The sequence below is a fragment of the Saccostrea cucullata genome, unplaced genomic scaffold, assembly GCF_032062105.1.
Source record: "Saccostrea cucullata isolate Sc308-1 unplaced genomic scaffold, CSIRO_AGI_Scuc_v1 ctg317, whole genome shotgun sequence".
Taxonomy (NCBI): domain Eukaryota; kingdom Metazoa; phylum Mollusca; class Bivalvia; order Ostreida; family Ostreidae; genus Saccostrea; species Saccostrea cuccullata.
This window is the reverse complement of record NW_026933753.1, coordinates 231,499-254,234: the sequence shown is the minus strand read 5'-3', so window position 1 is coordinate 254,234 and position 22,736 is coordinate 231,499. Positions and strand designations below refer to the sequence as shown.

Sequence of the window (22,736 nt, the reverse complement as noted above, 5' to 3'; positions counted from 1 at the left end):
GAAAATCAAGCATCTTAGATGTGTACAAAAACAGACCTGAACATCATGATGCAAAAGTTTTAAAGAGATACAGAAAAAGAGAAGGAACAAGCTAGTCCATGTCAAGATAATGCGTGAAAAAATATTTTAATTTTTTTTTTCGTCACATGCATGCAGGCATGGTGATTATGATTTATAGCTTATACTTAAAATAAATGTTTTCTGCTGGAAATTAAAATGTGATAAAATATCAGGCCATACGTTTGAGTGACGTAGAGCTCTGCTTTGATCATTTTGATACTTGTCTTTATTGTATGTTATGTGAAATTTGTATATTATCTGATATTTCATGTTCTTGATATAAATGTTACACTAATATAAAATCTGACAAATTGCATGGTTTAATAGTGAAAAAAAAAATTATATAAACAAATCTTTCTGCAACAAAAACATGTAGCGGGTAATTTATTATAGAATTAAGATAATTTCTCTCACCATATTATGTAAGTTCCAAATCACTTTCTCTGTTGAATTCATATTTGACCAGAGGAGTAAGAAATCACGAAAATCAAGTTACACCAACATGAAATTTCAACAAAACTCAGTAAATCACAGGGAAAATTGCCACAGATTGTGATAAATGTGTGAATCTCCAGTGATCTCTAGACAAATGAAATCAATGTGAGGTTACGTAATGACTTTACGATCCTCTCCCCTCTTCACACTACTCTGCCCGTAGAATTAAGTCCATTCAGCACGGGGAGACACACCTGTTATACATTCAGTCAGTCCTCCTTTCAACAAATACCGACAGACTAAGACTGAATTCCCATTAAGAGTGCCGCTGCACTTCCTGTTGAGAATTATATAATAATGTCTCTATATCTGCCTGACAACCACAAATTCATTTTCTCCATTAGCCCGAAAATCTGTCCATATTTCCAAATTAGCTTTAATTTGAAGGTAACCTCTTTTCCCCATTAACTACTCTCATCTTGTCTGTTTCAGTTTTCACATTTAATGGAGAGTTGAAATCTTCAAAAGATGATCTGTTTAACTTTAAACAAAGCTTGACAACTTTTCAAGTCTGAAATCTGTTGATTGCAGCACCTAGAAGTCAGACAAAAGCAGTATATATATTAATCATTGCACTCAATGATATTGCATTAAAACAACTTCAGTGTTTGTTGTCACTGGATGACTTTTAGCTGTTTCATATTGATAAACTCCACAAAACCATTTAGTCTTGGAACAGTCTGGGTTACTGCAATTTCCAGGATGAAAGAATTTGATCCAACCTCAACTTGAGAAACTTCAAGAGAGAGGATAAATTTTCTCCTCTTCCACCCAAAAACAAACAATCTGGCTTTTTGTCTCCAATTTATTTCCCTCCCTTCTCTGACTTTCCCTCAAGGATTGGAGCTGATAAGACTTCAGAAGCTCCCCTTGTCAAAAGATTAAAAAACAAAGGTACACACAGTTCAGTGTTGATGGGTGATTGCTGTGGAAACAGGTTTTACTTCTAGTTCATCTCATGTTTACTTGTCATTCCTGGATTTTTTTTGATGTACGGGATTCAATGTCAATCTATGTCACTCGATCTGAAGGATCAATACATCGTAACATCAGAAAACATAAAACAGGCCTCCGATCTGCTACAGCCCCCCAAAATTAATCAACTTAATGATGGAATCCCCACCAAAGTATACTGCATTAAATACTGTGCAAAAATGAAAAGTAACATTGGTGCCTTAGAATTATTTCCACCTGTACAAACTGCTTGTAAGAAACTTTTTTTTTATTCCTGGATGTCAAAACAATGGGGAAAAAATTAATGTATAAAAAACAAATAATACAAAAAGCCATAAAAGATTCTGTCTTATCAGACAAAGAACAAGTCATAAATTGTGAGAGAAAAGACATCAACAATAACTTTTCTCCCTGAAATTAAATACTAGGTATGTTTGCCTTGTCGATGATCCATTGATAAATTGCCTATTAAATGAGTTGTTGCATCATGGGTCATAAATGTTTGGTTTATACAAGAAAATCCAACATGATCTCTGTCGTGTGTCAGCTATTTTTTCTTCAGGTAAAAAACTTTATTAAGGTATGCACTGAAAAAAATCTGTGTCTAAACAAACAAAACCTCAAAGCAAAACCTACATTTCTACGTTCAATCATGTACCAGAACTGCATTCTTTTCTTCCTATTTCTAACAGATATTTTATCAGGTTTATATCTTACAGTCCAATTTTTTTCAAAATGACCTATTCTTACAGAAAATTGAAAGAGTCTAGAGCTGTTTATCAGTCAAACTTTTATAAATGTAAAAGATCTTTTCATTAGCTTAATTTCTTTTTTTAAGAGAGGGATGATGGGTAACAATAAATTCATACTTATTGACTCAGAAAAAAATGCCTGAACTAGCAAGAAAATTCTGTCATTTTTAATAGATATGCAGTCACCAAGGGTCTATGTGAAATTTAATGTGTTTTCTAAAAATAAATAAAACCAAGCATTTCAGATTTTTTTTTACAAATTCACAGGGCCAAAAAGGCCCTAACTGAACCTTGGTCTTTGCTATTTACCTGGACGGGGTAGCCACTTTCACTGGAGGGCCAAAGAGACCCCTAATGAACCTTGTTCTTTGCTGCTTACCTGGACAGGGTAGCTACTTTCACTGGAGGGCCAAAGAGACCCTTAGTGACCCTTGTTCTTTGCTATTTACCTGGACGGGGTAGCCACTTTCACTAGAGGGGCGGTGGATCCTCTCAGCATACTGGGGGTATCGCTTGGACAGCATGGTCAGAAAGGCTTCCCTCTTCTTAGCACTTTCCTACAAAGATGTTCACAGATTATATTTCATTTATTAATTAATTAACATACTAACATGTTAACTCGATGTACCCCAGTACAGTAATACCTGTCTATAATGTCTGAAACAATGACAGACTGTGTGTTGGATTGCACAGAGCACAGAATAATTGGGAATGAATTTACAGTTTATGTCAGATAAAGGACAAGGTATGGTAAAGGCCGAATCTGGCCTCTTATTTGATGTAAAATTTAGAACACAATTAAAATTGTGATAGTTTGTAGTTAGGCTGTTTAAGATTAATTCTATGTTTAACGTCACCCGCGCGCATAGGTTTTGGAGAAAATCGTCTTTGAAAAAAACAAACAATTCGGAATTCCGTATTTCCGTTCCGGTTTGGTTCTACATTTAGCGACTCAATTCTGCATCCCGTAGTGACAGAAAATGTGCTTTGATACCTCAATAGATGGTGTTTGTGTTTATTAACTGAAAAGGAGTGAATTAAACAGTATGGGATCATAAATGTAAGTAAAAAAAATTGATGTTTTTATGATTGAAGTTAATGACAAAGTCTAGTTTGTTGATTTTTTTTTGTCAGTCTTCGAATCATATGTACCATGTGTACAGACTGTGACAATGACAGACTCAGTTCGTGATTATTTTGGCTGAACTTTTCATCGTATTTTCGAGAGAATCGCAGAGCTTTTAACTGAGTGCAAGATGTGTAAAAAAAAATTATATACAGTGAGATGCATCATTTAAATTTTATCAAATACTTTCATATTAAATATTTGTGAAAATTTAAAGGAACAGTAATGAGTAAGATTGATTTCTTCATAATTCAAGTACGTACCTAGTATAAATACCTACATGTTTTTGGAAAGACAATACTAGTCTTTGCCATTTGAGCAGGGAGAAGCTTACAGAAGATAAGCCTTTCAAGTGAAGGAGAGTAAGGAAAGTGGTTGGATATTTTAAGAAGTGAAGAACCACGTCCTGTGTGTGGAATTGAAGGTATTTAGAATAAACTACATGTAATACACTTTCAAATCTAAATTCTAATAGATCTAGTACTGTGAGAAAAAAATACAACATAATTCAATTTCAAGATATTTCAATATAAGAATGTATTAAATATTGTCATCATAATCTTTATTGTAGATATTGATCAACTATTCCCACAAGAAGAAGCATTTCCTTACAGGGTACCATGGATGTGAGACAATATAAATCCAAAGGACAAGCAATTTTCCTGCACATTCAGTCTACATTGTTTGCTCGCAACAGGACTCAAACCAATTAACATTCTAAGGAAAAACTCTGCTAGGGAAATTAAACTTAGGTGTCACATCCAATACTCTTATTACTCAATTCTAGTTAATGTACTGAAATGGTTTATTTGAATAAATTCACAATTGTTTGAAATTTTTGTTTATTTTTTCCTCCCTCCCTTGTAGGTTTAGAACTTTAGATGTGACGTTAAACGTAGAATTAACTTTGAACAGCCTTAAGAAGTTAAAATGATGCTTGTTTTAAAACCTGGGCACTAATGATTCAAAGCCTACAAGGAGGGCACAAGAGGTGTCGAAGTAGGACATTCTCCCAAATTTCCTTGATTCTGGTGGAAATTTGTGATATTTTTCAATGAAAATTTGCATACAAGAACAAACTTAAGAATGGAAAACTTAAACAAGTTAATGCTGAAAATTCATCAAGCTCTTTAACATTTTTAAAAGTGCTACAGCTGTACATGTATTGGTGATTTGGAGATAAGAATACTGAATGATGTAAAATCAACAAGATCATTATGAGGTGAATGAATAATTAACTGTAACAAATATAGTTACATAATTCCTTTGTAATAATCCATGCAGAAGACAAAACTCATGTGCAGGTGTTACCAATGAAGCTCATTTAAGATAACACTTTTTTTTTTCTTACGTAACTTTTATCTATTTTGGCATCTATAGATTGGTGCTTCTTTTCCAGAATCCCAGAATTAGCAGGAATTTGGGTTCGGATATACTTTTGAAAAATGTCAAATAGTCAATTAATCAGCTGTTTCTTGGAGCAACTTTTAAATATCTCTAGAGGACTAAAATATCTTGTACCACAAATTACACAAGTAATTCTTGCTGGAGATTGATTTTAATGAGATTATTTAACCTCCAAAGTTTCTGGCTTAAATAATATGATCTTTGGTCGATACACTCCGCTTAATTACAATTTCTCAAAAGTGTCACACTAAATCAAGTAATTTACCTCCTTCCTGAATTCCCTCAACAGGAAGTTCCAGAAGTCAATCGACTCTTGAGACAACTCCCCAGGTCTACTGGACCTGTCTGCTGCCGGGAGGTCATGACCTGTGACCCCTGACCTTGATTGAAGGGACAAGTACACAGGACTCTCTGGGGATCTAGCATTTTCATAAGTGGTCCTGGACACAGAACTTGGTGAAATCATGTAAGAGTGGTTCTTCTTCTTCAGAATTCCCCTGACAGGGAGGTCGTCATAGTGATGGTTGTCATGGTAACTTTGATGGACATCTGCTTCTGCTCTCAGCACCTGAGGCTGAAGTTGATGGCTAATCTCTGAGGCAGGTGTCCTTGACCTAGATATCACAAGGTCGGATTCTAAATAAGGAGTGTCACTCTTAAGGTCCAGTAAGTACTGCGGTCTCTGTTTTTGAGGTTGACTGGTTGAGACCATCAGTGGTATAGTGTCTGGCTGCCTAGGACTTGACCCCCTGCTTGGTTTTTTCGTTGGCCCCTTCCTGGTGTTCCCCTGACCTACATTCCAGTCCGTGGCTGCTGTGGGTTGCCGTTGGTGAGGGCTGCGATCCCGAGGGACAGTGGCTTCCTGTCCACATTGAGAATGACCCGAGAATCCCCCAAACAGGCAGCTCAGAACGGAATCCTTCATAGTCTTAAACATCGGCCATGTAATAGAAACAGCTCAAAATGGAAATCCTTCATTGATTAATGTCATTTATATCATCCCTCAACCAGTAATAGAAACTATCATGACAAAAAACAGTTCACAATTTGCACATGCAAGCACCAAAAACTCGACGACATGGCATTCCATTACCGTCAAAATCCTTCTAAATTCATCAACGCTTTAGTCCCTGTCACAATATCGACTAACGAGAGAAATTCCTCATCAGTTGCCTAATTCCTTCTCCCGCGATTCCGTGGCCTCAAAGAATTTAACATGTTACAGATCCTGAGGCTACATCACTGTGTTAAAGCCTTTCGTAATTTTTTTTCCTGATTAATGATGGACCTCCTTTTCCATTCCTGTATCATCCTTTCCCCTGTTTTGATGGAAGCCAAATTTATTACTTGTCATCAGCACAGTCCTATAGCAGGCATTCATCAACTCCCCACAAGGAGGCAGGGAAACAGATTGTCATGGAAACAAGCAATGCTTATAATTGTAAATTCCTCAATGAAACTTGTCAAGACCACTACTAGCTTTAACTCTCTTGGTTTGTGAACAAAAATTGATTTTTCTAGCGACGGATGCGAAGGTCAGATATTTTGATGAACCGGTCTTTTTCTCTCAGGAATCTATAGTCCTCAGCACACACTGGAATGTAGGTCTTCAATTTCTCCCTCAGGTGTGTGTACAATCTCCCCCTTCTAATTGTTATTGCGTGAAACACAAACTATCTTATCCTATAAACCTGTAAATGCATTGCGTAAACAATTGAACCCGAAGTTAATTGTGCATAGATTATAGACAATTTTTCTAGGTAACACCCCTAAATCCTTTAGAAATCGGTTGCAAACAATATTTCTCTCAGCTCAGCTAAAAATAACACAATTTTTTCAAGAAGATACTAGAAGTAATTATCCCTCTAAACTCACATTCCTTTAATTAAATGCTCTTCAACTTCAAGGCTATTAGATGAAATGATTGCCCACAGTTACTGTCCACAGTATATACCATGATATTCATCAATAAAATAAAATTCCATGAAAAAAATCCTGTATTGCAGAATTATGATTTCAATTCAGTAAAATATACTAATAATAGGTTTTCTTATTAGCATTAATCACAAAATAATTGCAATCTTCAAATTTATGCACACTGAAACACATATGGGCCCATTCTTACATCCATATACACACATTCAAGCAACAACAAAATCCACTATATAATCTCCAATACAGAAATTTGTGGTCACTTAATCAAATGTCTGAATTCAAACTGTGACCACGCTGGGCTTGTATTAACCTCTGTGATCCTGCTGTCAAATACAGCTGGTCCTCATTCTAAATGTGTTAGCATGGCCATTATTGCACAGGTGAGAGGCATGGGGGGACCCCTGGGGAGCTATAAATAGTATAAATGCCCCCATTCCTTGGTCAACAATGTCTTATCCCTGGTGACCCCCTAATTTACTTAAAATAAGGGCTCTAAGTTTACATAACACATCCATTTCTCTTTGCCCCATGAGATGAGCAATTACATGTACAAATATTTTCCTCATCCCTGATTAATCAAATTTAAAATTCTGTTGTGGATAAATACAAATGCATAAATCTACATTCTATTCCTTAATTTTTATTATTTCAGTGACTGGCTCTTCGAATTATCCCATTAAGCTTAAATAACACAGAGTGATTGCTGATGTAAAATTACCCTCTGTGTTTTAATAACAAAGTGCTGGATACAAATAAACCACCCCTGGGGTTATGTTAATGTCCCCACACCAGGAGAGAGACCACAAACACTTCAATACCCACACCCCCACCTGCTGGGACCTAATGGGCACCACAGAAAATTATAACTGTCATCTACAGCGGCCCAGAATTCTTTAAATCAAGTCCGTGCCATAAAGATCAGACCAGTATAAAGCTATAACTGCCCGCTCTGTTCAAAGAGATTTAACATCTGACTGGTACACAATTGGATTCCCATGTCACTGATGAATTATTTATAGACAAGAAACTTTACTATCATTACATCACAAAAACTTTTAAGTCACACTATACATGAACTCTTGCTGAAGAAATGACATACTCCGATGCCCCAAGGGCTTTATATTTGACTAATGTCAGCCTATTTTATCATCAACTACTCATCTCCATTATGTCACATGATCCTAGTTACATCTCACAAAATCAATGATTTTTTTTTTCATTCATTAGCTTTAATTTTCATCATTTCTATACTATAGATGTATATTCCACCACCATTAATTTAACAATTTGCAAACAAAACACAATTATCACCAAAACTCTTTCAGTTCAGTTCAAATCAATCAATATTAGTAGAAATGATCTATATATAGCTCCTATTTAGGTTGCAAGTTCTAATATAATAATATATGGTATAACAGTTTAAACAGCACTTTTAAAAATTGATTGGGACTATACTGGTAAAAGAATTAATACACACAAGTTAATAATGATTTTCACCATAACAAAACAAATTAAACCTTAAAGAAATGTCAGACTGCACAAAATCATATCCAAGAAAAAACTCCAGGAATCACATGCACACATTATATAAATGGAAGGCTATCTCCATTCTGAAATAAATACATTTTCCCTGCGGACTACTACAAATAAGACCCCTCAAAATAATCCATACACAATGAATGAATGCAGAATTCTGCCTTCATTTTTTCCAATTTACTTAACATGGGAGACGTTTCCTCATCTGAAAGATTAATCTGACCATAAAATAAAACCAGCAACAATGAAATGAGCCTGGTGCTAATGCTAGGCCAGCATCATCCCCTGCAGATGCCTCTCGCTAGCCTTTATTGGTGAGATACATCTGAGATATAGCTGCCCAACAGTATAAAAATGCCAATAGGTGTCAAACACAAGTTATTGGTTTTGATCTATAATGTGTCCCCTGTATAAAGTCTAAACAGTTATTTTTCTCATTAGCATCCCCCCTAATGATCAGAGACAGCAAGTACATAGAATGAAAACTCATCTAAACTCTATATGATACATGGTTGGAAGGCTGTAATAATTATGTATAACCAATAAACAAACAAATTGACCTTAGAACTGAATAATATCATGCTTAGACCACCCTACAGTGTAGTAATTGCTAGTCCATTTACTTATATAGATCATATAGATCAGTAATTTTTGCAACACCTTATTTTCATCTTTCCTTAAATTCAAAATAAAAACAATGCAACTCACAAAGCAAACCTAGTTCATTAGAGCCTCATACAATAGCACATCTTGATATTTTTAAATCCCAAATACAGAAACTTGTTTTAACAACAATAACATCCAAAATGTATCTTTGGAATCCAAACTGATTTTTTACAGAACTGATATGATAAGTATAAATCCTTCAAGATTTACAGATAAAATACTCCTCAGCTGCGGATATCCAAATGTCTGCATGACAAATGACCACAGGCCTATGTACAGGATGCAGAATTTTTTTTTATAATATTTCTCCCACGACAAGAATTTCCGGATCATTCCCGATCAATACGTGGGGCAGTCGGTTAGTGGAAATTAAGTTATTCTAGTAATTAAGCGAACAGTTCAAAGCCACCCAATTAAGGGCCTTGAGTGCCCAATCAATACAAACATTCAGATGATGAAGATTTCCTCTCCTTAGTCATCACCAAAAAGCTTTCTTGTCAAATCTCACATTCCTTCAAATGTGGCGCCCCCCAAAACCAACAATTTATTCATTTCTATTGCTAACACATTATCTATCTTTAAAAAATCCACATATTCAACTAATAAACGTTAATTTGTAAGCTTGCCTTGGACCAAGATCAGAGAAAAAACAGACTCCGATATTATGGCAGAAATACATATTTTCCTCATACATTTTCATATCAATGTCAAGAATTGCACATAAACCTGCTACACTTAAAAGAGTAAACAATTTATCCTTCCTGTAAAGTTTTTTTTTCTCTCTCTCTCTACGAACAAGCATCTTGGCAAACATCTTTCCTCATTACATATCAATGCCTCAACCTTGTTCCGTTGACACAAGCAAACAAACAATTGGGGGGCTACAACCTCTTCCTCACAGAAGACACAAAACCCAAGGACACGACAATCATTCAGGATTTTCTTCTTTATTCAATCAATACGTATTTTTTCCTCTCTGGGAAGATAATAACCACTTGAGAAACAAAATCTAAAATCATTTTCATCCTATCACAGCAGGGAAATTCAATTTTCACCCAAGCCAACTTGTCTTCATAGGAGACAGAAAATTTACTTAATGTAAATAATGGAGGGCCATCTCAGCCAGATAATAGATAGAAGATACAAATCTAGGATATTAGTTCCTGGATATATCAACATGACAAGATGGAAAGCCTGATCTATCTGGACTAAGAGTCCTAGATTATAAAGCAACACAGCTAGAGCAGAAGACCGGACCAGAAGAACTTTATCAGCGATTCCTTGATCCTTTTCTTCCCTGTTGAATCTCTTTCCTAAGACGCTGGCTTTCTCTTCCTACCACTCTGGTCTGTATCCCTTACTATGTAAAATCAATAGGGCTCCCAGCCATTCTTGTATTGAACCTTCTTCACCAACACTGTAGCACCTTTTTTCGTGAGGTTTCAGGAATCATTAGTCAAACAGTGGTCTTAGGAGAGCTGACAGCGGGCATCTATAAAGTTATAGAGCTTGGAATCCTTTGTGTATTGGCCTAGTTCAAAGTGAAGCACTAATTAGGATTTGTACAGCTTTATTGGAAAGCTTGTACAATATAAATATTGCTAATTGGCTTTGTCTTTCTTTAGAAATTGACCCGTTTTTGTGAATAAGTATAAGGTTGTATGCTAGTTTTTTAAATATACATTGAGGCTAATAATATCCCCACCCCCAATATTTTTCAGTAATTCTATTTATGAAGGATGTGATTAGAGAAATGAAATTTTATATTTTTGTTAAAATGAAATATATGGAGATAACGAACACTATTAAAGTCCATTAAACAATACAAAATAGGAGCAGAGAAAACACAGACCTCCAAAACATCAGAAGTGGGATCAGGTGCCTTGGAGGAGTGAGCATTCCCTGCTGACTTGTCACACTCGTCGTGTGCTCCTTGTCAAGTGTTTATAGAAATGGACAGAAAGACAGATGGACTAACATGGACACTTTAGTAAAGCATAAGCTGTTCCTGTCTCTGACAAGAAAAGCTGAGGGAAAAAAAGATCAGTGGAGAATGCATGTATAACAAGAGGCCCAGGGGCCACAGCGCTCACCTGAGAACATCGGGCTTGAATTTACTCCCCCCCTCCAGGCGTTCATCATTTGAACAAACTAGAATCTACACTACCTGAGGATGATTCCATATAAATATCACTAATCATAGCTTTGAAGTACTTGAAAAGAAGATTTTAAAAGGTTTCCCTATATATCCCTATGTAAAACTTGGGTCGGCCATTTTGGCCCCACCCTAGCCACGGGGGTCATGATTTCAACAAACTTGAATCTACACTACCTGAGGATGATTCCACATGAGTTTCATCTTTCCTGGCCCTGTGGACCTTCAGAAGGATTTTTAAAGATATTTCCTATATATTCCTATGTAAAACTTGGGTCGGCCATTTTGGCCCCACCCTTGCCCCGGGGGTCATGATTTGCAAAAACTTGAATCTACACTACCTGAGGATGATTCCACATGAGTTTCATCTTTCCTGGCCCAGCGGTTCTGGAGAAGAAGATTTTTAAAGATTTTTCCTGTATATTCCTATGTAAAACTTGGGTGGGGCCATTTTGGCCCCATCCTTGGCCCGGCGGTCATGATTTGAACAAACTTGAATCTACACTACCTGAGGATGATTCCACTTGAGTTTCATTTTTCCTGGCCCAGTGGTTCTGGAGAAGAAGATTTTTAAAGATTTTTCCTATATATTCCTATGTAAAATTTGATCACCATTTTGGCCCCACCCTTGCCCCGGGGGTCATGATTTGGACATACTTGCATCTACACTACCTGAGGACGATTCCACATGAGTTTCATCTTTCCTGGCCCAGTGGTTCTGGAGAAGAAGATTTTTAAAGATTTTTCCTATATATTCCTATGTAAAACTTGGGTCGGCCATTTTGGCCCCACCCTTGCCCCAGGGGTCATGATTTGAACAAACTTGAATGTACACTACCTGAGGATGATTCCACATGAGTTTCATCTTTCCTGTCCTAGTGGTTCTTGAGAAGAAGATTTTTAATAAAATTTTTCCTATATATTCCTATGTAAAACTAAGGTCGGTTATTTTGGCCCCACCCTTGCCCCGGGGGTCATGATTTGAACAAACCTGAAACTACACTACCTGAGGATGATTCCACATGAGTTTCATTTTTCCTGGCCCAGTGGTTCTGGAGAAGAAGATTTTTTAAAGATTTTTCCTATATATTCCTATGTTAAACTTGGGTCGGCCATTTTGGCCCCACCCTTGCCCCGGGGGTCATGATTTGAACAAACTTGAATGTACACTACCTGAGGATGCTTCCACATGAGTTTCATCTTTCCTGACCCATCGGTTCTGGAGAAGAAGATTTTTTAAAAATGCCATTAATTTTTAACAAATTCATGATTATCTCCCCTTGGAAAAGGGCGTGGCCCTTCATTTGAATAAACTTGAATCCCCTTCACTCAAGGATACTTTGTGCCAAGTTTGGTTGAAATCGGCCCAGTGGTTCTCGAGAAGAAGATGAAAATGTGAAAAGTTTACGACAACAACGACAACAACAACGACGACGACAACGACAGACGACGGACAAATTTTGATCAGAAAAGCTCACTTGAGCCTTCGGCTCAGGTGAGCTAATAATACAGTTGAACTTCATTTTCTTAAACTCAGATTTCTTGAATACCATGGATACATTTATGTTGAAGTAAAATTCAAGTATTTAACCCTTGACATTTTGAATACTCTGATATCTCAAACTTTTTTTTTCAGTTCCACTGAGTTTGAGAATGAGATAATGAGGTTTGACTGTACTTGACCTCTGTGACATAGATAAGTACTTACGTCTTCATTATTGTCCCCGCCTCCTCCTTCACCCAGGAGATTGTTCCCCCCTACAGTGTGTCGCCGTGGTGCTTGTCTCCTTGACATCCTGTGAAGGTCATCACTATTTGTGTCACCGAAATCACTTAGTCGATCGTCCAACTCTGTAGCACTGCCATGCCTTTTATGTGCTAAAAGAAAATCAGAAAATGGTTACTAAGTAATAGAGTGAATTAACAGGTTTTCAATTAACCATATTGGTTTTTAGAAAAACAGTGTCACATTTTATCATGATTGTCCAAGGTGATAATTTTACTTTCTTACATAATAAATATCCATTTCTTTCCTGCAATAAAACACTTCATTCAATAAACCAGCATTGCTCAGACTCAGTGTACAAACACATTCCTTCATCAACAGATTTGTACGTATACCTATTTACCCTGATAAGTGGCTTACAACTCACCAGAGATAGCTATAGAGTTAATTGTTCTGATGTTAAGTGTGAATTATGACACAGAGGCACTCACTACTGCAATACTGATAGATCTCCAATTAGAGTTATCCCCCTTACATACACATTCACTTGAGACAGAAAACATACAATTAGATGCTTTTCGTCAGCCAGTTCACATCAAAAGTTCCTTCAAATGTGTACAAAGTATCAAGACATGTAAAGTATTTTTTTAAATTATGTACATCAAGTTATTTCTTTTTAGTTACCGATTTATGAGGACTAAAAGTGTATACAAGCACATTTTTTTTAAACAAAAAGGACAATGAAAAAATCATTTTTTGCTGAAAATAAGATTTAAGGGTTATATTTTTATTTGTATTTACTCTCTTTCAGTTGTTTAGCATGTGTAACTTTCTGCTTTCTGATTACAATTTCCTAATTAGTTTGTAGCAGAAAACCAATTATTGATTATGAACTCCAGTGATCCGTAAACTTAACATATTACATATAACGATTACCATCACTTACACTCATATACAATTTTCCACTAATAACGCATATGAATGATGTTGTACACATTCAACTTCATATATATAATATTTATAATATGAGCATGTAACATTGTGCAAACCTGTTAATCATATGCATATGACACAACAAGCAGATTACTTGAAACTTAATGTGAGACCTTGCAAATCATCCTCAACTTAATACACATGATGGTGTCAAAAAAAAACACAAAATGTTGCAGGCTTTCTAACAATGAAGGGCATCAAATAAATGTATACCTATTCAGAATAAAAATAAAATTCTGCTCCTATCTACCATGTTCAAACAAATTATTTACTTAAGCGTTAAAAACACATACCTGGACACAGTTACAAACAATTCATGCATATTTAACAAATACGAAAAAGCAACGCACACTTTTAACAAGCTTATTATGGGCTCAATCGATATCACATCAGCGTGGAATCAAACACTGCACCAATAGATGTCCTTTCAAGCCCTCCAGCCTAAAATTAACGATCTACCTGAATCACCTGGATTTTCACCTGACCTATAAATAGCTGGGACATCCTTATCGGGGGTAATTAATCTAATGTGTGAGGAGAGGTGTCAATATTTTGCTCTCTTCCTTTACACATCCCCACCATGACATCAAAGAGATTTACGATGTTTGTTTATTATCTTTGTAAACATTAAAATCCTTAAATTGTGTGTAGAAATGATTTGAGTGTCTAGCAATTCAGAAAAAGATAAGAATTATTAAATTAAGAAGGTAATTAATAAGTTGTTTGATCTCTCTCTCTCTCTCTCTCTCTCTCTCAGAGGAAGTGTGCCATAAAGGGAAATAACTCTTATCAAGACTGGATGGCTCAATATCACATCCATCAAACTTCCACGTATCCTATCCCCATGCAAGTCTATAACCCATCGATTATGCACATATTAAATGTAATAAAATATATAACTGGGACACATTGAATGGATGCCAAGCTAGGGAGAGTCTGGAAAGTTTAACGTACAGTGGAGCTATGTAAATGATGCATACAAGTCAATAAAATCCTGACAATGGCTGACATGTTAATGTATCTGCCTGCAGAAAAACAAATTAAGATTACATGTTCATCAGCTGATCCTAAGAATTCTCTCCCTTTTGATTTGAAGTCAGATGAGAGAGAGAGAGAAGGGAGAGATGAGAGAGAGAGATGGAAAGAGAGAGATAGATGGAGGGAGAGAGAGGGGGAGGAGAGAGAGAAGAGGAGAGAGGGAGATATAGAGAGGGGAGAGAGAGGGGGAGGGAGTGAGCCCCATGTATTCTAAAAAAGGTTGAGGAAAAAGTAAGAGTGAATCTATTAATCAATTGTTAAATTGTTAAGATTAAAATATAAACCAAACAAATTCCTATGCTTTAAAAGCAATTAAAATAAGCATTTCTAAGACTATTTTTTTTTTCTGAAACTGATTCTATTTTGATGCATGGCTCTGAACATAACCACTTCCATTAAGCCAGCAAAACCCTGCTAAAAACGAAGGGGATATAAATTTCTATGAATCATTGCTACACGGTTACTTATTTATCAGGCAGCACCACTTTTTTTTATTTCGAGGAAAAGAAAAGAGCATTTGTCTGCAAACAAATTTAAAATGCAAAAAAAAAAATAAAATGACATGTAATAAAATCAGGAAAGATGGCCATTTTTCATATTCATGCATATCTGAAAACTTCATCTCTATTTAATATAGTCAAGTTAATAATTACATTTTTTGACTAGATTTTCCATTAAGTACTGTCTACACAATGAGAAAAAATTTAAAATCTTAGTTTATTTATATTTAAACTTTTCTGAATTTTCCTCACTGATATTTATGACAAATGTAACACAAATATTACAGGAGCTTTATTACTACACAAGACAGACAGACAAACAGACAGACAGGGCTAAACATGCAGTTTACTTACTAGTCAGTGGTGAGGTGGGGGCAGAGGTGACCTTGGGGTGCCTGACCAGGTTTGGGGAGAGGCTGGTGCTCCGCTGGCCCCACTCCCCCCTCACTTTCTGAGTCCAGTCCTTGGGGGACCTGACCGAGCCCCTAATTACACTATCATCTAGAAGTCCATAGATATCATTATGACACTGTCGGCCATTATTAGTCTGGGTCCGCCTGGGAGGTTTTTTGGACGTGAACATCTCTATGAGTTTACTCTTCTGAGTTGAGCGCGGTCCCCCATCTACCCCCTGGTGTTCTCTAAAGGACTCAGGTGAGTGAGAACCCGCCATGCTCAGCCAGTCGAAACTTTTCCAGCATTCCAACACATTGTTTCTTTAAGACACAAACAACTTGTCCAATTATCACCCCTTTAACTTTCACGGCTTCTTCTGATCACTTTAACGACTGCAATATCACGTAAACCCTTTGCAATGACGGACGCGTACCGGGAGGTATATATTTTTTTTTTAACATCCATGATTCACTCTCATTGGAACTTTGTAGCAGCTCTACTTCTGTATCTTGATTCATGTAGTTTTAAAATCCAAAAAGAAAATCCCACATGCATGTAACAAGGCTCACAAAAACCAGAACTTGGGTGTCACTTACTGAGAAATTTCATTAAAATCGGTCCCTTGTTTATGCACTTTTTGTTTTATCGCTGTTCTCAAGTTACGCTTTTCCAAGTCATTAATTATTAATTTTCTGCTTATTACCATTGCAGCATGTATCAAGATTTCTGATAGTATTTATCGGTATATGCTATATACCAGAGAAAGTAATTCGAGAGAACTGATCAAGGTTTGTGAAGGACAGTTTATCACTGACATTTATGTTAATATACTGTTACACAATTATATTGGCACAGTGTCATAAATTCGTAACAATCAGAAGAAAAAAATAACCATTAATGGCAATTTACTGTAAGCTGTTCTATTGCTTCCAGTTGCTGAAGATACTAAGTCTCTCTCCTCAATTTCTCTTTTTATATCACCATGACAATATATATATCCAATTTCTTGGAACCAAAATCAAAAAACCATTAATATCTCCCAGAGTCTACCAACAGACAATACCACGGAAAAATGACGTCCCAGTGGAATTAACAGAGAAAATCTTCCCATCAGATGTTTGCTAGATCCATGAAATATTCACACCTGTATACCATGCACATAATCAAATTTTTCTTCCTAAATCCTCCATTTTTTTTCTCATGTCCCAACAGAATACCTGCCCCCTGCTCATCTCCTCCTACACTGACTTATCAATATCAATCACTGATGTCAAACTTTACAGCACATTAACAGTTACTTGAGTCAATCCAAGTGGGATCTCCTCCAAATGATTCCTAACGTTGGTCTCCTTAGTGAAGGTTCTTCCGTGACTTTTCGGGTGACACAGCAACACACATTTGATATTGACCCAGGACTGACCTAGTGTTTACAATCAATAGCTGTAAACTGCTGTCTTGGGAGGAACTAAACTCTGCTGATGCGTGTCCTAGTGCAGAAGAATTCAGGGAAATGTCCAATATTAATCTAGCCTTGAAATCATTCTACCAGTGCAAATAGTAACAGGGGAATGATTCCGTTTGAAAGTTTTTCATGCACAAAAAGCAAACCCTCATGATAAATATGATTATTATGACTTCAAATGCGGCTTATATCAACAAAGCTTTCTCTTGTAGGATCATTTCAGTGCTATTTTTCCTCTGATCCACATGGACAACAAAGGGTTTAATAACGAGATGAAGAAGGGAGGAAAAAAACTTGAATCCTGGATATAAAGAAAACATGTGTCTCAATAACAATAACAATATGAAGATCCCACTCATACAAACCCAAACAAAGAATTCCTTACAGACCTCTACTTAAAACTCCTGAGAATGAAATATATGTTGCTAAAAAATTATTTCTCTCAGCATTTCCATGATTGAAATGACCAAAAATTAGGTAACTGATATTACCCCATCTCTATCAAATGTATCAAGAAATATAATTTTTACCACACATATACAATGGTTTTATATCTCGATCAATTTCCATTTTTAACACTGCTTATAACATTTTCTGAGTTGGGATAGTTCTCCAGCGTCTACAACTAAGAGGTCCAATCAATAAAAAATTTCTCTCTTTCGGACATGAATCGAAGTTTACACACACTTTGCTTATACTTGGGATGCATCCACTCTGAAACATCAATATTTTCTCTATGGGTAGTTGATCGTTTTTAATACAAGTGTTAATAAAATCAATCAATACTTTTAGCTGATATCACAGTCTGACTCTGAAAGCTGGTCACTCAGGCTTGGAAATTTGTGAAACAAAGGAATTCTGAATGTTAACAGGAGGTCAATGACTTGCTTGATTTCATTAAATTTTGTATCAGATATTAGCAAACATTAAAAAAAGGTTTAATAAAAAAATTGTTTTAATGTGATGAAAAAACATTAAATTCAAAAATGATTTGCTTCTCAAATAGAAACAAAATAAATAAAATCACATATAGTGACAATTAGTGAGTAACTGAATATCAATGGCAGCAGGTTAATTTCTGCTTGTTATACATTTAATTAAGGCCCAAAAAATTCACAATAAACAAAAGATATGTTTATAATCTTTGATGAATAGACCGTCCTATAAAATTTCTCTGTATTTACAGGTATTTATTTATCTATTTATTTACGGTTTCATTTCTTTTTTTTAATTTTTTTTTTTGCTTCAAAGAAATTAGTAAAATATGAGTTATCTTTCTTTCCTCATGTCCAGCAAATCGATCAATTACCCATCTCTCATCTACAACTGAATAAAATTTAATGATAGTTTCACAGATTCTTTATAACATTATGCCATTGTGTGCATCTCCCGTTTTACTTTTTGATCTGACACTTACTTTGGGTCTCACAGAGCAAAACGTGTAACTTTGTCATAATAATCATATCAGAGACGGGGTATCATTTAGTGAGCTCAGTGCTCACAGTACCACTAGTTTCCTATTTGGGATATTCATAGTGTTGCAAAATCAGGCAAAATTTACAATCAATTATCAAATTGAATCATTAACATGCAATCGATTATATGATCGATAATTTGAGCTTTATTTTAAAGAAAGTTAACCATGAAATTTTCAGATATGCTTTGAAATGCAGATATTTTAATATATTTCCATTTTTTATTTGTTTCCTCTGTGATTAATCTTATCATTCTACCAGTATGTAAATTTCGCCAAGCGATAGGTTCGGAGCTACAAACTTAAAGCCTGATATGCATGTGAATTAGTGACTTGATCGATTTTAAAAATCTTCTACCCCAGTGTAAAATTTTCATTTGTGGGAAGATTGTCGCGGACATTCTGTCCTCAGCAAGGATTTTTTGATAGTCGGTGACTATCGTATCAACACTAAATATTCATGTTGATGGTGTGATCATAAAACCCCAATCACATTTCCCAAAATGATCAGTGGCCGACGGTTTTTGAAGCAAAAATGGGATTCTTCGGGTGACAGTCGGCAGTTCATAGGCTGTTGTCTTGCCCGATTTTGATTTCTTTTTTTGGTCAGACGACCAATTTTGTGTCCATCGGTCCAAGTTATAATTTTTTCTGCGTTGGTGGCTGATTTCTTCAAATTAAGTTATCCGTCGACCAACCTTCGATCGTCCGACCATCGGCGGTCAGTTTATTAAGTCGGTCGTCCGTCGTTCAACAATAAGTGTGTCCAAACTTTCGGTAGATGGTTAAAATCAAACTGTAGCTCAGGGCTCGATGATCGGGCGATGATTGGCCGACTTGTGAATATTAAACCTATGAAGGATACATAACACAAACAAAATTTTGATGCATGGATTGATATATATTTTTTGAATGGAATTAACCAAAATTATTAATCCGTAAGATATGTTAATGAAATCTTAATTATTTTTTGCTGCTTAGATATGCGCCGTTTGTCGTTTTTATGCAATTCTTTACAAAATTTTGCACACATTTTCAACATTTAGTCAGAATTTTACCAAATTCTGCCACTTTGCCTTGCAAACATATTACTCACTTCACCAATCTGAATATAGATCTATGAAAAAATTTTGCTGATTTCTAAAGAAAAAAGATTTTTTGTGTTCTTTATCTAAGTCATCGGTGTTCCTAGGAATTAATGTGACTTCTCCATGTCGCCCGATCATGTTCTTTCAGCAGACAAGACCAGAAAAATTTAGTCGCCCGACCATCGGCTTAAATGTGACCTAGGCATTAAGGGTGAAACTTTTAAACGAACAGCAGTAAACAAAACGGGAGAATTTTATGTGTTGAATTTTTATGGCTACTTACTCATGAAAAACTAATTTAATAAACCACTCTTTCACTATAATGTAAGTATGAGTTGTCATTACCGTTTATTTGTTGGTTTTTATGACGAAAGGGTAGGAAGTGTCAAAAACTGAAACGAGATAGTAATATAAAAATATAATACGATAACATTGATGGTTCCAGTTTACATTCAATTTTTCAAAGCTCTATATTCAACATTATACCATTATAAGCATGATACTTTTTATTTTCTTAGCAATAAAAAGCAACAACAAAGAATATTTATTTTAGAACATATATTTGGAAAAATAAAATAATACATCGCTAATTTTCACTACTCGGAAATCGGAATTAAAAATGTTAGACCATATTGGTTTCTAGATAGTTTTGTTTAATATTAGTTTCCGGTATCGATTATAACAGAAAAAAAAATGTCTGTAACAGACACAAGAGAGTGTGTTTTCTTTGGTAAATATGAAATAAAACAACTTGTTTGGATGAAAGGTTTTTTTCTGATAGACATTGATATTAACCTTTGTGTAAACGTTTACTCAATTTGTAAACGTTTAGAGCATTTAATCAAAACGTCCGCCGTTTACACGTGCAATCATTTCGCCCTTTCTAGGCATAAGGGTTAAATTTTTTAATTTTTTATAGATTTGTCTCTTCAAGCCACATGTGACATTTAGTTTAGTATGTCTAGACTCTGACGTCACATGCTGTCGTATGTAAGTTGGATTTCCAGATCTAATTCTGGATAGTGCTTATTTTAATAAAGAACGTTTAATATAAAAAATATTAATATGCCAGATTAATTTACTAAGTGTAGTATATTTATATAGGTCCCCTGGTCAGACTAGTGGCCTAAACTATACTGATCTAGAAAAACTTGCATATCAAAGGTTGTTCCTTTAGTTAAAAGCATCTTTCTGCAGTATAAAAAAACTTTTTAAATAAAAAAAACAAACACTTATAGCGAGCATTAAGTGCCGCTTGTCACTGCGAGCTCTTAAAGCAATGCCTGGGCGAAGAGAAAATTTGAACTTTGCACTTTGATCCGAACAATTTTTTTTTTTCTGCAGTTACTCTGGACCAACAATCAATCCCTTATTAATACTACGTTCTCGCAAGAATAATGGCAAAAGTTCAATAAAAAATTAACTTGCCATGATTTAATGGGTATATTCAAGAAATAAGGTATCATTTTTTTGAGTTTTATTGAGATGTAAAACGGGTTGGTCACGTGATCAAATCTCATGAAGGGCTTTATGGAAGATTTGATCCTGTGCCAACCCGTTTTACGTCCCAATAAAACTCAAAAAATGATACCTTATTACTTATATTTACATTTGTGACTTATTCATACTTTAAATTTGCCTGATTGTTACTTTTAACGTGCGAAATGCCTTATTTTTCAAACCCAACGGCATGTATGTAATCCACTAAACGCGCGTCGACCCTTTATGACGTCACACAGAGATTACGTCGAACGTTTATCCAAACACACATCTATGACCTCTTGACCCCGTACCTGTATTTATACAGTTATAAAAACGCTTGCTTTCAGTAGTGTTATATAAAGGAAAACATTTGCAAATGTAAATATTTTGAAGTAACATTGTCATTAACTTTCAGCACTGATCAGGCTCCTATTTTGATATTTACAATTTATACACGACGTTATGTGACGTCAGAGTCTATAGACACACCAAATGTCACATGCAGTTTGATGAGCCCAATCTATATGAAACCATAGAAATTCTGCACTCACCCTAATGGTCGCACCGTCAACATATTAATTAAGAAAGCAAAGGCACTGAATTGTCCACATCAATTTAAAGTAAGAGTTACCTTTTCTTGGATGATGGTTTGCCCCCTTGGCCGCTGGAGGGACTAGCCCCCTGATATGATCTACGCCATAGTTAATTTGCTGTGTTGCACGGGATCGAATGCGCCTATAACGGTCTCTTCTGCTCTCTCTTTCGCCAGTGCTTTGCATTTCGGCAAAAAGAGATCAAACGCAAAGGAGGAAATTCATGTTTCATAAAATTTCCCTCCTCTGGAGCCGTAAACCGGAAATACCCTCTTATGTCCTAATTTTCGCAAGTACGTTAGGACTCCGAAATCCCGGATTGGCATGTTCGAATGGTAGTGCGTTGTGTAACTAAGTAGCAATATTTTTTTTTCTTTTCTATTCATTTACTCAGCTAAGAAAAAAATCTTTTCGGAAGAAAATTTCTCAATTTTTACAAACTATCATATAGAAGTGTTAGGAAAGATAATTATGTACTAGTATTAAAAATCAACGCACTTTGAAAAAATAAAATTTCTTTTCAAAGTGCGTTAATATCTACCATGTTAACGCACTTTGAAAAAATGTGCATGGCTTGGTCAATTTTCTTGCAAATCTTAGGTATGATAAATAATTGAACCTGTTTGATAACTCAGCGGTGATGAGGTCACTTCAGGATGTGAAAGTGAGCGATTTCAATTTTTCTATGCTATGAAAATTCTTTCTCCCTTATATGTTTTACTTTAATTATTTTTTTTCAGATTACATCCATTTTATGTAAACTAAAATTTATTGCTAGTTTTCAACGTCATACCAGTTATGCAAATACATATATTTGGGTGTAACATAGGCATCGGTACCGGAAGGGGAGGTGTCTTAGACACACAAATGTTTTGCAGATATACATAATAAAGACATT

General features: G+C 35.5%; 1 protein-coding gene across 5 annotated transcripts in view; it reads right to left on the bottom strand.

Moving 5' to 3' along the window:
- Window positions 1-22,073, bottom strand: part of LOC134239252 (coiled-coil domain-containing protein AGAP005037-like) — a 39,698-nt gene extending 17,625 nt beyond the window's left edge. For 2 of the 5 annotated variants that reach the window (XM_062721413.1, XM_062721414.1), the window contains exons 1-2: window positions 5,060-6,472; window positions 2,711-2,818 (exon numbers count right to left, since the gene is read on the bottom strand). In XM_062721413.1, the coding sequence (XP_062577397.1) occupies window positions 2,711-2,818; window positions 5,060-5,731 (780 nt within the window). In that variant the 5' untranslated portion in view covers window positions 5,732-6,472. Of the gene's footprint in view, window positions 1-474; window positions 1,079-2,710; window positions 2,819-5,059; window positions 6,473-12,794; window positions 12,965-15,697; window positions 16,519-21,876 lie in introns of those variants that run through there. The other 3 variants (XM_062721417.1, XM_062721416.1, XM_062721418.1) reach the window with 3 other exon arrangements.
- Between the last annotated feature and the right edge of the window lie 663 nt (window positions 22,074-22,736).